Source organism: Vipera ursinii (assembly GCF_947247035.1).
Source record: "Vipera ursinii genome assembly, chromosome: 1".
Lineage (NCBI taxonomy): Eukaryota > Metazoa > Chordata > Lepidosauria > Squamata > Viperidae > Vipera > Vipera ursinii.
In genome coordinates, this window is record NC_139512.1 from 11,992,642 (window position 1) to 12,008,846 (window position 16,205).

At 43.8% G+C, this 16,205-nt stretch overlaps 1 protein-coding gene across 1 annotated transcript in view; it reads left to right on the forward strand.

Moving 5' to 3' along the window:
- Window positions 1-16,205, forward strand: part of PTPRS (protein tyrosine phosphatase receptor type S) — a 256,467-nt gene that overhangs the window by 186,480 nt on the left and 53,782 nt on the right. Inside the window, 1 exon segment of the mRNA XM_083365216.1 lies at window positions 6,802-6,849. Coding sequence (XP_083221342.1) covers window positions 6,802-6,849 — 48 coding nt within the window.

A 16,205-nucleotide genomic window follows, 5' to 3' on the forward strand; every position in this document is an offset into this window, starting at 1 on the left:
GCCACCGTTTTTGCCACCGTTGTTAAGTGAATCACGTGGTCGTGAAGCGAAGCCGGCTTCCCCTAGTGACTTTGCTTGTTGGAAGCCTGTGGGAAGGTTGCGGAGGGGGGGTGGCGATCAGATGACCCCAGGACGCTGCAACTGCCCGACATACACGCCAGTAGCCGAGGGCCCGAATTTTAACCACGTGACCGTGGGGATTGCTGCAACGGTGTGGGGAAAAAACAAAACTGTGCGAAAAACAGTCAAAAGCCACTTTTTCCAGCGCCGCTGTCACTTTGAATGGTCACTAAACGAGTGGTTGTAAGTCGAGGACCACCTGTAGTCCTCGTTTTCCACCGAAGAGCTGCGGGCGCCATGGGAGAAGCAACGTTTCCACTTTTGCCTTAGTGGAAGATTGAACTGCTTCTTTGCAGGCCTGCGTGTCCCTTCTAAAATAAAAGTGATATTTCCGGGATATTTCCACACAGACAGCTGGTCGCAGGTAGTGCTGTGGTGTGTGGACGAGGGTCTTGGAAGAGGATGGGCGGCTGAATTCCAGGCACAAAAGTAGTTCAGGGCAGAGAAGGAGATCCTCTGACACGCCAAAAGCCGGGGGGGGGGGGCTGGATTGGTTGGGATAGGCTCCCCTGGATCATATCGAGGGCAGAGAATCCAACTTGGCCTTACTCAGCCTCCCCAGTTGCCATTTTGTCTGAAACTCCAAGTAACCCAAGAATTCCCGCCTCATTTTTGGAGCAGAGTGATTTAATCTGGTTTCAAAACAAAGCTCCCTCTTGTTTTGGGACTATGCCTTCCCCCACCCCCCTTACAAAGGAAGTGTGCCCGCCCTCCCTCCCTTTCTTCTCTTTCATTTCTTCTTCCTTCCCTCCATCTTTCTTCTATGGTTCCTTCCTTCCTTCCTTCCTTCCTTCCTTCCTTCCTTCCTTCCTTCCTTCCTTCCTCCCTTTTGTTTCATTCCCTTTTCCCGTCTCCCTCTTTCTTCTATCTATGTAACCTTCCTTTTATTTTTTATTTTAATCCCATTTATATCCCGCCCTTCTCCGAAGACTCAGGGCGGCTTACAAGCCTAGCAGTAGCCTTCATTCTATGTATATGCCTGCTTGTTAGGGCTTTCACACACACACCCCAAGCGGCATTATTACAAAGTCAGCTTAATTGCCCCCAACAATCTGGGTCCTCATTTTACCTACCTCGAAAGGATGGAAGGCTGAGTCAACCTTGAGCCTGGTGGGACTCGAACCTGCACTAATTGCAGGCAGCTGGTGTTACTTAAGGAGGCATTAGCCCACTGCTTCACCAAGGCTCTGGGTTGGACTAGAAGACCTCCAAGGTTCCTTTTTTTTAATCCCATTTATATCCCGCCCTTCTCCGAAGACTCAGGGCGGCTTACAAGCTTAGCAGTAGCCTTCATTCTATGTATATGCCTGCTTGTTAGGGCTTTCACACACACACCCCAAGCGGCATTTTTACAAAGTCAGCTTAATTGCCCCCAACAATCTGGGTCCTCATTTTACCTACCTGGGAAGGATGGAAGGCTGAGTCAACCTTGAGCCTGGTGGGACTCGAACCTGCACTAATTGCAGGCAGCTGGTGTTACTTAAGGAGGCATTAGCCCACTGCGCCACCTTCCTTCCTTGTATCTTGTCCTTCCTTGTATCTTTTTCCTCCTTCCTTCCTTCTTCCCTCCTGACGACAAGTGGAGATTTAAGCCAAGGCAATGTCAGATGGTTAGATAAAGCACAACGTCATATCGCAGTGCTTTTTTTGTAAAAGAAAAAGGTGCCGGAACTCACACATGTTATACAACCTGCCTTGCCCTACCCTACAAGGTTCCATCCAAAAAAGATGCCGGAACTCCGTTCTGAGCGTTCTATGACAAAAAAAAAGCCCTGGTCATATGGCGTAACCACAGTCAACCAAGCCAGCTCAGGTATCACCAGATCTTTCCAAAAACTGCTTCTTTTGACTCCTGGGACCGCAGCTTTTCCAGCTTGCGCCCAACCAGGCTGCAAATGATTGTTTTGCCTTGCCGCTTCCCCGGCAAGACAGAGGGGAGTCTGAGCTCCTTATTGTCCTTCAAAGACCGCAAAGGCTCACGGAGGATCTCTTTTGCAGCTGATCTATCCCTCTCGGAGGGAAAGTTATTCCACAGCCATTGGTTGCAAAACTGTGCCTTCCTGAATTCTCCCTGCCAGTGTAAAATGGAGCCTCTAGGGTTTGATAGGGCTCGCAACTTGGGCGTCCTCCTGGATTCACGACTCAATTTTGAAGACCATATAGGAGCCGTGACCGGGGGGGCTTTTGCCCAGGTTCGCCTGGTGCGCCAGTTGCGACCCTATCTGGACCGAGATGCCTTACGCACAGTCACTCATGCGCTCGTGACCTCCCGTTTAGACTACTGCAACGCTCTCTACATGGGGCTGCCCTTGAGGACCACTCGGAGGCTTCAGCTGGTGCAGAATGCGGCCGCGCGAGTTGTGATGGGGGTTTCCCGATACTCCCATGTAACACCTCTACTCCGCGAGCTGCATTGGCTTCCGGTTGCCCTTCGGGTGAGATTCAAGGTGCTGGTGATGACCTATAAAGCCCTAAATGGCTTGGGTCTGGGATATCTGAGGGAACACCTGCTGCCGGCATCAAACGCCCTTCGTCCAGTGCGCTCCCACAGGGAGGGTCTTCTCAGGGTGCCGCCGGTAAGAGATTGCCGGCGGACGACACCCAGGGATAGGGCCTTCTCAGTGGGGGCGCCTGCCCTTTGGAACCAGCTGCCAGTGGAGCTGAGGACTGCCCCCGACCTCCATTCATTCCGCCGGGGCCTGAAGACCTGGCTCTTCGAGCTCTCTGGCCCAGGCTAAGGATTAATCTTAATTTTAACTGGGGTTTTATTTATGCAGAGACAAATATATTTTTTTATTTGTTTTTAACTTTTGTATCTTAGTTTTTTAATCACCCTGTAAACCGCCCTGAGTCCTTCGGGAAAGGGCGGTATATAAATGTAATAAAATAAATATAAATAAATAAATAAATTTCCTTTTATTTCCCTTTTTTTTCTTGTCCCTTCCCTGCCTCTTCCCTTTTTTTTTTTAAATGGACATTTCTAGACTAGGAACTGACATTTAGACCAAAGGACGTTGGCCTGGGGCTTACCATAGAAGGCGATTCATTTTGGGGGGGTGTTTTTTTTGGCTATCCAGAATGAGAGGTGAACTGCAGGAGCTCAGCCGTGGGTTTATATTCACTGATATTGTTTTAGGCACTTTGGATGGCAAACAAATATCCAACAGCATTTAAGCCGGCTTTGGCCAAAACTCAGATGCCCAGGAGGGGAGGTAAAAGTCTCTCTTTTTCTCTGGCAGAACTTTAAAAAAAACAACACACCCAGGGCCCAAATATCTGGAGATGAAGGACCATGCAGCTCATAATAAATAATAATAAATAATAAACCTTTATTGTCAAAGTACAACATTGTCTGCAAAGGAGAATTCCACTTTCTTTACGGCAGGATGAGAAGAATCGTGATTAAAGAATAACATTATTTTAATATTTTAAAACTATCATTCGGTGGACCAAATAATCTTTTTTTTTAACCTGAACTAAATATCATTTTATCAATGGAGTTTGGTACAAACTGAGAATTACAGTTTGTGAGCAGATGCTTTTTTTGCTGCCCCAAATCTTATAATTGGACCTTAAACCCAAATGCTTAAAACTCCCAATTTTCATGCCTGAAGAGGGCGGGGGGGGTCTTCTGAAGAGTATTAAATGACAGTTGCTGGGGTCTAGTTATTATCTCCAAGCTATTTTATTTTCCTTTCTTTGCTTCATTCCCTTTATCCCCTCTCTGGAGTTTTAGGGGAAGCTGTTCAAAACTTTCAGGACGCTTCAGGAAAATCGAGCGCATTTTGGCCATATATTCTTGATTTAATTGAGTCTGGGGGAAAATTACTTCTCTATTTTTCACCGAGAGACTACCTGGCCAGCTCAAAGGGAGGCACAGGCAGTCCTTGACTTACGACCACAGTCGGCAGCAGACTTTCCGATTTGCTAAGCAAATTGGTTGTTAAGTGAGGTGCGTCTGCTTTTACAGTTGTTCAATGAATCGTTGTACTCCTGAAGTGATCCCACCTTGCCCCATTGGCTTTGCCTGTCAGAAGCCAGCTGGGAAGCTCGTAAGTGGTGATCACATGCCCCCCCCAACCCCACCCAATGCTGCAACCATTATAAATACCTGCCGGTTGCCAGGTGTTGACATTTTGATCACATCACCCCTGGGGACGCTGCAACAAGCCTAATTGGAAGAACCAGTTGTAAGTCACTTTTTTCACTGGCCGTGGTAACTTCAAACGGTTGCAACGTGAATGGCTGTAAGTCAAAATCTACCTGTATGTATCCTCCCTCTCTCAGTTTAGAAAAATAGCCCAGCTTTGTGGCTTATGGTTTAAAAAGCAAGCCACCCACCTGTGAAGCACAGACTAAAAAAAAAATCGATTTAAGCTCTGAATTTGGCAGTACAAATTTCAAGACTGGAGGAAAAAAAAAGAAGAAGCAACGCAGAGGGTCAGGAGGACTCCTGGCGTGGCCAGGGGGAGAGTTTTCGATTGTGGTTGTTACACACTGTGTCCAGATGAACAGTGCCAAACACTACCTTGAAAGCTGCGTTAAGGATTTTTGATTTGGGCAAGGAAATATAGAAGCAAGTTGGGGTATGAGCAAAAAGGAGTTCACAGATGTTAACTCCCATCAGTTTTTATTATAATCCTACGGAAGAAGTCAGGCTTTAGCAATAAATCAGAATAAAGAAAGCCGCGGGAATTTTCATAGCAAAGCAAAATGCCTGCACGGGAAAGATCTTTTGGGGTCTTAAGAGGTACGGTAGGATAAGTCTAGGAACCTGGGAATAACAGTGAGAAGACAAGTTTTTATTTGATTTTATTTTATTTTTTAAATTAGGAAAAGTGGTGGCAGCTTGCATGACACTTTAAAAAGCGGTCCCAAGCAAATGCAAAGGACTTCTACACTACAATCCTATATGGATCTGTTGAGATTCCAAATGTTCTCTTCCAAATGTAAATGGTGTTTGCAACTTAGCACTAGTTCTGGAGCACAGAGAACCCACCATTTTTATTTGTAGGTTTAATTTACGTGTCTTCCAGTGGTTTTGATATTTTCACTAAATATTTACATAACCTTTCTGCTGGCTTTGTCTTTGTTTTCAGTTATTCTGTGAGAGTCTGGGGTTCTTGTTTTTTACATGCATACTCCTCACTCGCATACATAAGTGGTATACGGTGTGTATATATATATATACTGCTCAAAAAAATAAAGGGAACAGAAAATAAGATATCCTACTATTAAATACAGTACATTGTGTTGTTTAAGTGTTCCTTTTATTTTTTTTGTCTTGAGTGTTTTAAACACCTTGCCGTCCCAAATACGGGCCAAATCCTTTTTTTGCCTGGATCAGCCCAAACTCAGGCTGTCCACAGGCGGTAGTCGCAGCTGCGACAATCATCATTTTGCATAAATTTGGATTGCTAACAAAGAATTAAAGGGAGACTGATATAGCCATTTCAAACTTGTTTGTTCTCATCAGTCAGCCACACCCTTCTGAGATTCGAACCTGGGCTGATTGCACATTAGGCAGTTGTTTTAACCTCTGGGCCACAGGCTCTTTCTCGCTTTGTGAGCTGCATGGGGAGGGAAGAGGCATGGGGAGTGTTTTGAACACCTTGCCGGCCCAAATACAGGCCAAATCTTTTTTTGGGCTGGCAAGGTGTTCAAAACACTCAAGACATATCTCCCCTGCCTCTTCCCTCCCCAATGCAGCTGACAAAGCGAGAAAGAGCCTTAGGAGAAGTAAAAGAAGTAAAAACACTGCCTAACGTGCAAGCAACCCAGGTTCGAATCTCAGAAGGGTATGACTGACTGATGAGGACTAATGAGTCCGAAATGCATATCAGCCTCCCTAAATTCTTTGTTAGTAATTTACACAAATATATGAACTGTCCGGTGTGACTACAGCCTGTTCGATGGCCTTTGAGATAAGGCTGAAAACAGGAAATAAAGATTTGCCCCATGTTTGGGGCCTAGCAAGGTAATCTAAGAGTTAACATATCACACACACACACACACACACACACACACACACACACACACAAACATATATATATATATATCCCCCTAGTTTGCAGCAAAAGATTTCGTCCATATTTGGGCTGACAAGACACTCAAGACAAACACACACAAACACACACACACACACACACACACATTTTTGCCTGTGCATAATATTCGTATATGAAAATAAGGGTACCCCATCAGCTTCTCTGTCTCAGAGAACGAAATGCATTTTTCTAAAGCAAATTCTATCTCGAAAGTGGAAAAAAAACCCAATAAAAATCACCTCAGGACATTTCAACTTTTGTGGAGGAAGTAGGAGAGTAGGATGGGGGGGAAAAACGCCTTCCAAGGTTGTTTGCTGAATGTCTTTCTCTATTTTAATAACCAGATATAAATACGAACATCCTCACGTTTATTTTATTTTTTTAAAAAAAGACCTGATAACCGTTGGCGCTAGGAATGCGTCAAGCACATAAAACGTGAGCCTCTGACGAAAACAAGGGGGGAAAAAAAAGATCCTTTCATTTCCTCTTAAATTTTGTGTTGCCTTTTTTTTTTTTGGTTACTGTTGTTGGTTTTGTTTCTGTTTTTTTTGTGTTGGTTGAGTAGCATTTCTTTTTATACAAGTGTGTATATATATTTTTTTTGTTTTTCTTTTTGTTTTACTGTTTTCTGCAGATTCTGGCCTCAGCAGTCCTCTCAGTGACCCTGAGCTTGACCTTGAAAGTTAGTTCCTGTGTGTTTTTTGTCCCTCTCTTGTTTCATTGGTTGTGTATTACTTTTCCATCCACCCCTCCTGGGGGGCAAAAAAAAAATTGGGTTCCTGCCCTGGCATTTTTTTTCCCCTCTCTCTCTCTCTCTCTCTCTTTCTTTCTTTCTTTCTCCGCACTTCTGTGTCTTCCGCCATTCCCTGTCTGTCTCTTGCGCCATTTGTTTTGTCTAATTGTGCTTCCAGTTTTACAGTTTTCAAGCCAAAAAAGGCCTTTTGCAAAAAAAAAAAAAACAACCATGGCCGGATTTGTTTCTGAATCTTGGTGTGTGCTTATTATATATGTCTATGAAAATACCATGATGTCCTCGCTCCTATGATTAGAGGAATAGTCAATAGAATAATATTTCACATTGATAAAGTAGTTCAAGGCTGGAGTTACTAGGGCAGGGGGGTCTTCAAACTTCGCCCTTTTACGACTTGTCGACTTCAACTCCCAGAATTCCTCAGCCAGCCAGCTGAAGTCCACAAGTCATAAAAGGGCCACGTTTGAAGACCCCCTGTCCTAGTTTGAAGACCCCTGCTTGTGGAGTTCAAGTCCCAGAATTCCTCAGCCAGCTGACTGAGGAATTCTGGGACTTGAAGCCCACAAGTCGTAAAAGGGCCAAGTTTGAAGACCCCTGTCCTAGGAAATTCAGCCTTCATCTTTATCAGCATGCTAGATTTAGATTTTGGAAGCCACCCCCACTTGCTAGCCTTCCCTTCCCTACTTATTTCATGCAACATTGGTTATTTTTTACATAGCATTTTTAACCAGGACTGTTAAAAATAATAATAATAATAAGTTGGAAGGGACCTTGGAGGTCATCTAGTCCAACCCCCTGTTCAGGCAGGAAACCCTATACCATTTCAGGCAAATGGCTGTCTAGCCTCTTCTTAAAAACCTCCAGTGTTGGAGAAGTTCACAGTTCACACAACATTGTAAAAGTTGTATAACGTTAATCTTGGTTAGTTTTTGTTTTGTTTTGGGGTGGCTGTGTGTATGTTTGTGTGTGTGTGTGTGTATGTGTGTGTGGTTTAGCAAGTGATGAAAAAGCTAGCCTGTTTACGGTTTCATGTATTCTGCAAAGCCAGCAAACAGGTTAGTTGAAAAATCGGTTGCAAGGATTACCATATGATAATGCAGCTCTTCATAGATACTGTACCTTCACCTGGAAAAGGCAAAAAAAAAGAAGAAGAATAGGCTTAGTTTTATTTCTCTGAATTTGTATGGATCTGTAGGGATTCCTACTGCTGGAAAAAGTCAGGCATGGATGAAGAATATTAGATACAGTGCAAGGATTGGTGGATGAGTTCTGGAGAATTATAATGCTGGTTTGTTGCATGCGCCAGGCTGTTGCGGTTCAGCCTAATAATAATAATAACAACAACAACAATAATGATGATGATGATGATGATGATGATGTTGGAAGGGACCTTGGAGGTCATCTAGTCCAACCTCCTGCTCAGGCAGGAAACCCTATATCATTTCAGACAAATGGCTGTCCAGTCTCTTCTTAAAAACTTCCAGTGTTGGAGCATTCACCACTTCTGGAGGCAGGTAGTTCCACTGGTTAATTGTTCTCACTGTCAGGAAGTTTCTCCTTAGTTCTAGGTTACTTCTCTCTTTGATGAGTTTCCATCCGATGCTTCTTGTCCTCCCTTCAGGCGCTTTGGAGAATAGCTTGACTCCTTCTTTGGGGCAGCCCCTGAGATAGTGGAAGACTGCTATCAGGTCCCTCTTCGTCCTTCTCTTCATTAAACTAGACATTCCCAATTCCAGCCACCGTTCCTTATATGTTTTAGCATCCTTCTTCAATCATCCTTCACCAAAGTCTTGCACGGTTATAGGCCTCTCTTAAAAACTCGATAAATACACACACGTCATCTCTCCCTCTGCCCTCCCAGAGTGTCAATTTCCGTTCACCAAAATTTTCACAATGACCATTGTTGGCCAATGAGGAGTCTTAGGAGTTTGAGTCACCCCCAACCTTAGAAACCGGAGCCAAGTTCAGTCCTCAAAAGGTTGCCACTTAGAAATCCTTGGTGTCCTCTGAGCTTGGTTGTTTTCATCGCCACGCTAGGTAACATCTCCACTGCACAGTTATTTCTGTAGGGCTGTTGTGATCTTCTCCACCAGGGAGAGAGCCCAGATCTCCAGCCAGGCGGTCTACTCAGGACCCCGACAGCCAACAGGAGTTCTTGACATAATGTCTTACCTTGAAAACGAGACCAGGCCCGTCCATTCCTTTTGGGATGGATGGGTAAACGATGGGAAGTAGGCTATAACAGGGGTAGGCAACCTCGGCTCTTTTATGACTCATGGACTTCAACTCCCAGAATTCCTGAGTCAGCATAGCTGACTCAGGAATTCTGGGAGTTGAAGTCCATGAATCATAAAAGAGCCGAGGTTGCCTACCCGTGGGCTATAACAACAAAGCCAGGAGGTTTTCAGGATTGGTACCCCTGTCAAACACACCGGGGGCGGGGGGGAGGGATAATACCTTCCTCATTTTGCAACCGGAAGAGTCAAAACCAACCCTGGCAGTTATTTAAGGTGTTTTGTGTTGTTGTTGTTTGCAAGTTTGCAAAACTAATGGAAATGGCACCGAGATTTCTGTGCGCGCTCCTGGGGTTTTATCTGTGGGATGCCCAAGGATAAGGATGTTGGAAGATCTTATGCTTCTTAGGTAGTGATGGAATTAGAGGAAATGGATCAAGACGGAGCTCTTTTCTCCTCATGCATTATTCTACCTAAAAATAATATAGGCATCTTTGTACATAAACACGTTTTTTTTTAAAAAAGAAATTTTCCAAGCAGAAAACTCATATCCGGGGAGGCCTTTTTAATCAGGGAAAAGAAAGAGAACAATTTTCACTTTTCGAGGTAGGCTTTGCAACAAATTGCTTTCCTGCGCAGCATCGCATTTGATATTTCTGTGATATATTAGGGACCTGATTTGTACGTTATCCATCGTGGGAGAGAAAATTTTACTTATAAATAAGTAAAAAAACGGCTGAACTAGCTCCATTTAGAATGCTTCTCCCTAATCTAATAGCTTTGCCTGACGGTCTAGAACAAGAGCTCCTTGGCTTTTATTTAATAGGGGGATGTTTAAAAAAATGAAAATGAAGCATCTCTAACGTGGACTATTTGAAAGAAAGAAAAAAAATATTTCACTTTGATCACTTGTCTGCCTGATCTAGCTTAAAGGCAAACTTGGCATGCAATCCTGTAAAGTCGTCATATCCCTACATTGTAAATATTGCTACTGCAGAAAGGCAATAGAAATTGAAAAAGGCCTCCCAGGATTGTCTCATGAAATTGTAGTGGAAGCTGCGTTGTTTTCCGGTTGACGTTGCATTATCCAACTAGGCAATAACATCAGTGCCAGAAGGGAGTAAGGTCGGCTCTCTGTTCATACACAGTGGGTTTGCCCTGATGATATTACTTAGTTGGGTAATAAAATATCTGCAAGAAAACAGCCAAGCTCAGAGGCCTTCAAGAAAGCTTGAATGAATGAAAAGTGCTTTTATTAGTCTCCCACCCCCATCTCAGCTAATTTTACTTACACCGTGGGTGCGTAGCTCTGAAATTGGTGGGGGATGAGTTAAATTCCCCCTCCCAACATTTGGCCTACTTCTGAAAATGTTTTCATATAGATCAGCTTTAAGACTTGTGGACTTCATTCCCCAGAATTCCTCAGCCAGCCATGCTGAGCTGAAGTCCGTAAGTCTTAAGGTTGGTTGGCTGAGGAATTCCGGGAGCTGAAGTCCATACAAGGCTTAAAGTTGCCACATTTAGAGGCTCTTGATATAGATTGAATGCACATATCTTGCATTGACCGCATTAAGGGATTACAGCAGGGGTGTCAAATTTGCCGGCCCACGGGCTGGGTGCATCGTAACAAAACCGCGCCCACCCCAGTGCCGGCAATGGGGAAAAAAAAGTCACGATGCATCGCGACACGTCACGTGACGTTGCGGGTTTGACACCCCTGGATTACAGGTTCATAACGAGGGGCGGGGTGTGTATTGAAGCTGTATTTTGAAGTGTTATATCAAAGCACTTGCCGGGATAGTCATGGAACCAAAGGAACAGTGAGTGAGAGTGTGTGTGTGTGTGTGTGTGTGTGTGTGTGTGTGTGTGTGTGCACGCGTGCATCTCTGCCCTCTTTTTTCCTAGAGAGCAGAAAATGCTCAGCTCATGAAACAACCTCTTTCACAAGTTAATAAAAGGCTGGCAAGCTAGCCATTTCTCTCGGTTGATTCTGTGAGGAGGTTGCACGGTGTGGCATTTGTAAGTCAAACGTAGGAGGTTGCTTTAGAGCGTGGGAGTCTGCCTCGGGATATATTTGAAGGCTGCCCTTGCTTCCATCAGACTGTGAAATCCATTAAATCCCAGAGAATGGAGGAAAAACCCCTTGCAGAGCGGACATTTTTTAATAGGAAATCTGTAAGGGACGCTCCCTTTGCATGATTCCTGCGCTGAGCGGGAGATGGATGATGATAATAATATCATCATTATCATCATCTGCCTATCCCAGGTCCTTGGTAAGGACTCGATAGGCAGACAGAAATGCCAAATCCAGTCTGAACATCTGGCTGACTGTGCGATAATTAATAATAATAATAATAATAACAACAACAACAATAATAATAATAGCAACAACTCCAGCAAAGCTACAAAAAACTGCGCTACTCGGAACATCTTACATTTTAAGGAGATACCTGGTTGGTACCTAGGATGCTGGCAGCAACCCGTGTCAACCATCAGCGCCAGTCAATTTGAGTGTTCAGTTGACTGAGTTTCATGTTTAATGAATAAACGTTTAATCATCATCATCATCATCGTCATCATCAGCAGCAAGGGTGGTACCAATAGTAATAGGCGCCTTGGGTGCAATCCCAAAACAACTGGAGCACCACTTGAACACCATCATCGGCATTGACAAATTCGCCATTAGTCAATTGCAAAAGGCGGCCTTGCTAGGAACTGCTTCCATCCTGCGACGAGATCTGGAATACCCTCAAACATCCACACCTGCCTATCCCAGGTCCTTGGTACGGACTCGATAGGTAGACAAAAATGCCAAATCCAGTCTGAATATCTGGCTGACTGTGCAATTATTATTATTATTATTATTATTATTATTATTATTATTATTATTATTATTATTACTACTACTACTATTATTATTATTATTATTATTATTATTATTATTATTATTATTATTATTATTATTATTATTATAGAGTTGGAAGGGACCTTGGAGGTCATCTAGTCCAACCCCCTGCTCAGGCAGGAAACCCTATACCATTTCAGACAAATGGCTGTCCAGTCTCTTCTTAAAAACTTCCAGTGTTGGAGATGAATAGATGAGTTCCCTTCTCAATCTGTAACCCTTCTTAGGTAATAATCTTAGTATGGATGCTGCAACGGTCATATGTGTGAAAAACTGTCATAAATCACTTTTTACAGTTCTGTTATGCTGGCAGCAACCCGTGTCAACCATCAGCGCCAATCAATTTGAATGTTCAGTTGACTGAGGTTCATGTTTAATGAATAAAAGATAACAACAACAATAATAATAAAGTTGGAAGGTACCCTGGGGGGTCATCTAGTCCAACCCCCTGCTCAGGCAGGAAACCCTACCATTTCAGACAAATAGCTGTCCAGTCTCCTCTTAAAAACTTCCAGTGTTGGAGCATTCACAACTTCTGGAGGCAGGTAGTTCCACTGGCTAATTGTTCTAACTGTCAGATTAATAATAACTTTATTTCATTGTTTTTTTATTTAATAATAATAAAGTTGGAAGGGACCTTGGAGGTCAGGCAGGAAACCCTATACCATTTCAGACAAATGTCTGTCCCAGTCTCTTTTTGAAAACTTCCAGTGTTGGAGCATTCACCACTTCTGGAGGCAGGGGGTTCCACTGGTTAATTGTTCTAACTGTCAGGAAGTTTCTCCTTAGTTCCAGGTTGCTTCTCTCTTTGGTTAGTTTCCATCCGTTGCTTCTCGTCCTGTCTTCAGGTGCTTTGGAGAATCGCTTGACTGCCTCTTGTATGACTTTTAGTGACTTTGAACAGTCACTAAATGAACTGTCGTTAAGTCGAGGACTACCTGTATTTCAAACCCAGCCTGTACGTCAGCATCAGTTTGAAAAGTCAGTTTGGGGCAAAACCATCTGAAACCACCTCGGTGTTTGTGACTGTGCTCCACTGGCAAAAAGAGCCTTTCGTCAGGATAACCGATATTTGGGCAATTTTGCCTGGCAAAGGATCCAGTTCCTGGTGTGTGTGTGTGTGGGGGGGGGCGATAGTGCATTTCAATTCTCTGCAGTAACAAGATTAAGGAGATTTTTGAGGGATTTGAGAAGCTGGATGAGAAGAGCACTCCTCTATCCCGTAAGATTTCTTTCTTTCAATGCCAGAAAAGATGGCTTTGGTCAATAACTAGTGTTTTTTTTTCCTGAAAGCTGCTGTGAGTTTGGAGGGAAAAATAATAATAGAGGGGTGGTTGGGGAGATAAACATGGGTCTGCATTCAACAGGACAAGAGCCTGTAAACTGCATAGCCGTTTTATTTATTTCGCACAATGCGCTGCAAGTCGTCCTGGCAGAACAGTGCGAAAGTCATCCGAGTTTTGAGCCCCTGGTTCTGCCTTGGGGTGGATGGGTGGGACCTATCAGTTCAGCTCCTTCGCGGGGACATTAGAATGCAGAATAGGAATAGGAAATAGAATAGAATAGAATAGAATAGAATAGAATAGAATAGAATAGAATAGAATAGAATAGAATAGAATAGAATAGAATAGAATAGAATAGAATAGAATAGAATAGAATAGAATACAAAGAATAGGAATAGAATAGAATAGAATAGAATAGAATAAATAGAATAGAATAGAAAACAAAGAATAGGAATAGAATAGAATAGAATAGAATAGAATAGAATAGAATAGAATAGAAAAGAGAATAGGAATAGAATAGAATAGAATAGAATAGAATAGAATAGAATAGAATAGAATAGAAAACAAAGAATAGGAATAGACTAGACTAGAATAGAATAGAATAGAAAGAATAGGAATAGAATAGAACAGAACAGAATAGAACAGAACAGAACAGAACAGAACAGAATAGAATAGAATAGAATAGAATAGAAAACAAAGAATAGGAATAGAATAGAACAGAACAGAATAGAACAGAACAGAACAGAACAGAACAGAATAGAATAGAATAGAATAGAATAGAATAGAATAGAATAGAATAGAATAGAATAGAATAGAATAGAATAGGAGCTGGAAGGGACCTTGGAGATCTTCTAGTCCATCCCCCTGCTCCAGCAGGAGAACTTATACCATTTCAGACTATACCATTTCAGTCTCTTCTTAAAAACTTCCAGTGTTGGAGCATTCACCACTTCTGGAGGCAGGTTGTTCCACTGGTTAGTTGTTCTAACTGTCAGGAAATTTCTCCTTAGTTCCAGGTTGCTTCTCTCCTTGACTAGTTTCCATCCGTTGCTTCTTCTCCTGCCTTCAGGTGCTTTGGAGAACAGCTTGACTCCCTCTCCTTTGGGGCAGCCCCTCAAATACTGAAATACTGCTATCACGTCACCCCTGTTTCCTTCTTTTCTTTAGACTAGCCAAACCCAGGTCCTGCAGGATTTATCTGTTCTAGAAGCAGCTGCTCCCTATGAGAAAGATAGAAGCAACCCTAACTTAGTGGAACTACAAAAGTAAAAACATCCTCTAGTTCTGTTTAATTCCGCTGAGTATTTCTGGCACCTGAAGAGAAATGCCTTACCCTCTTTAGGGATGATTTTGACTGGAGCATCCTTCGGTTGAGAGTTTTCCTGGTGATTGCCAAATGAAAATACAGGTAGTCCTCGGCTTACGAGCCCAACATTGGTTAAGTCAGTTTTGCCTCATATTACGGCATTTCTTGACACAGTTGTTCAGCAAAATCACTGCAGTTGTTAAGTGAGTAATACGGTTGTTAAGTGAATCCGGCTTTCCCCCCCCCCTTGACTTTGCTTGTCAGAAGGTCGCAAAAGGGGGTCACGTGATCCTGGGACACAGCGACCGTCATAAATGTGAGCCATTTGCCAAGCATCTGAATTTGGATCACATGTCCACGGGGATGCTGCAATGTGTGTGTGTGTGTGTGTGTGTGTGTGTGTGTGTGTGTGTGTGAGAAAAACGGGTCACACGTTATCTTTTTTTCCAATGCCATCGTAACTTTGGACGGTCACTAAATGAACAGTTGTATGTCGAGGAGTACTTGTGCAGGTGATCTTCACCTTATGTCTGGTTGCTTAGCGACTGTACAAAGATACAACCTACCTGGGGGGGGGAAAGAAACACGGGATTATGGCCATGCCCTCCCCCGACTTTGGACATTCAACTACTCAGTCGTATTGACAGCCGTTTGCAGCATCCCGCGATCACATGAACACATTTTATGATGGTTTTGCTAAAAACCAGAACTTAACTCCAGGTTTTGGCGAAACTGTGCCACCTCAAGGAATAGGTTCCCTTAACGACTGTGGCAAAATGCGTTTTACAACCGTTTCATTCACTTAAAGGGGCCTTGGCAAGGTGGGGTAAATTACACCCTCTGTTCTGTCCCAGCCTAGGTGAGTCCTTGTTCTGCTCACAAGGAGAAACCCCTCTTCCAAGAAACAGGCAGGAACCGCAAGAAAAAACCAACCCCTTTTATTCTCACAGACCTGAGTCAAACTCCAAGGCAAACAAACACTGTCCACAGAAACTCCATCCTCAACACGAACGGTTGCCTTTGGCAACCAGCACCTCCCACACCTTCCCTTTTATAATTCAGCCCAGGCGTGGCTTCCTAATGCGTTCTCCTTTGCCTTTGGAGCCGCCCCATTGCGTTCCTCTGTCCTACTTGCTTATCTTGCCGGCGCTTTCGTGCATCCTGGATATTTCCCAGCTGTGCTTCATCACTGTCCGACTCAGGCTCCCAGCACAGCTGTGTCTCAGCCTGAGTGCAAGTAGAGGGGCCGGGCTCCTCCTCCGACTGTAAGTCTCGGAGCTCCTCAGAGCCTTCCTCTGACTCTGATGTCACTCCGGCCCCCTCCTCCTCCTCCTCATCTGATTTCTAGGACTCAGCTGCCGGATCCACAGGCTGGCGAGGAATCACAACACCCTCCTAACTCTCAGCCACCCCAACCAGTACGGCTGATGGCAAAGCTTCTCAAGAACTGCAGCTCAAATAGCTTAACTACAGGTCGTCCTTGACGTAGGAGCACAGTAGAGCCCAAAATTTCTTATCGCTAAGAAAGGCAGTGGTGAAGTGAGTCCTGCCCCATTTTA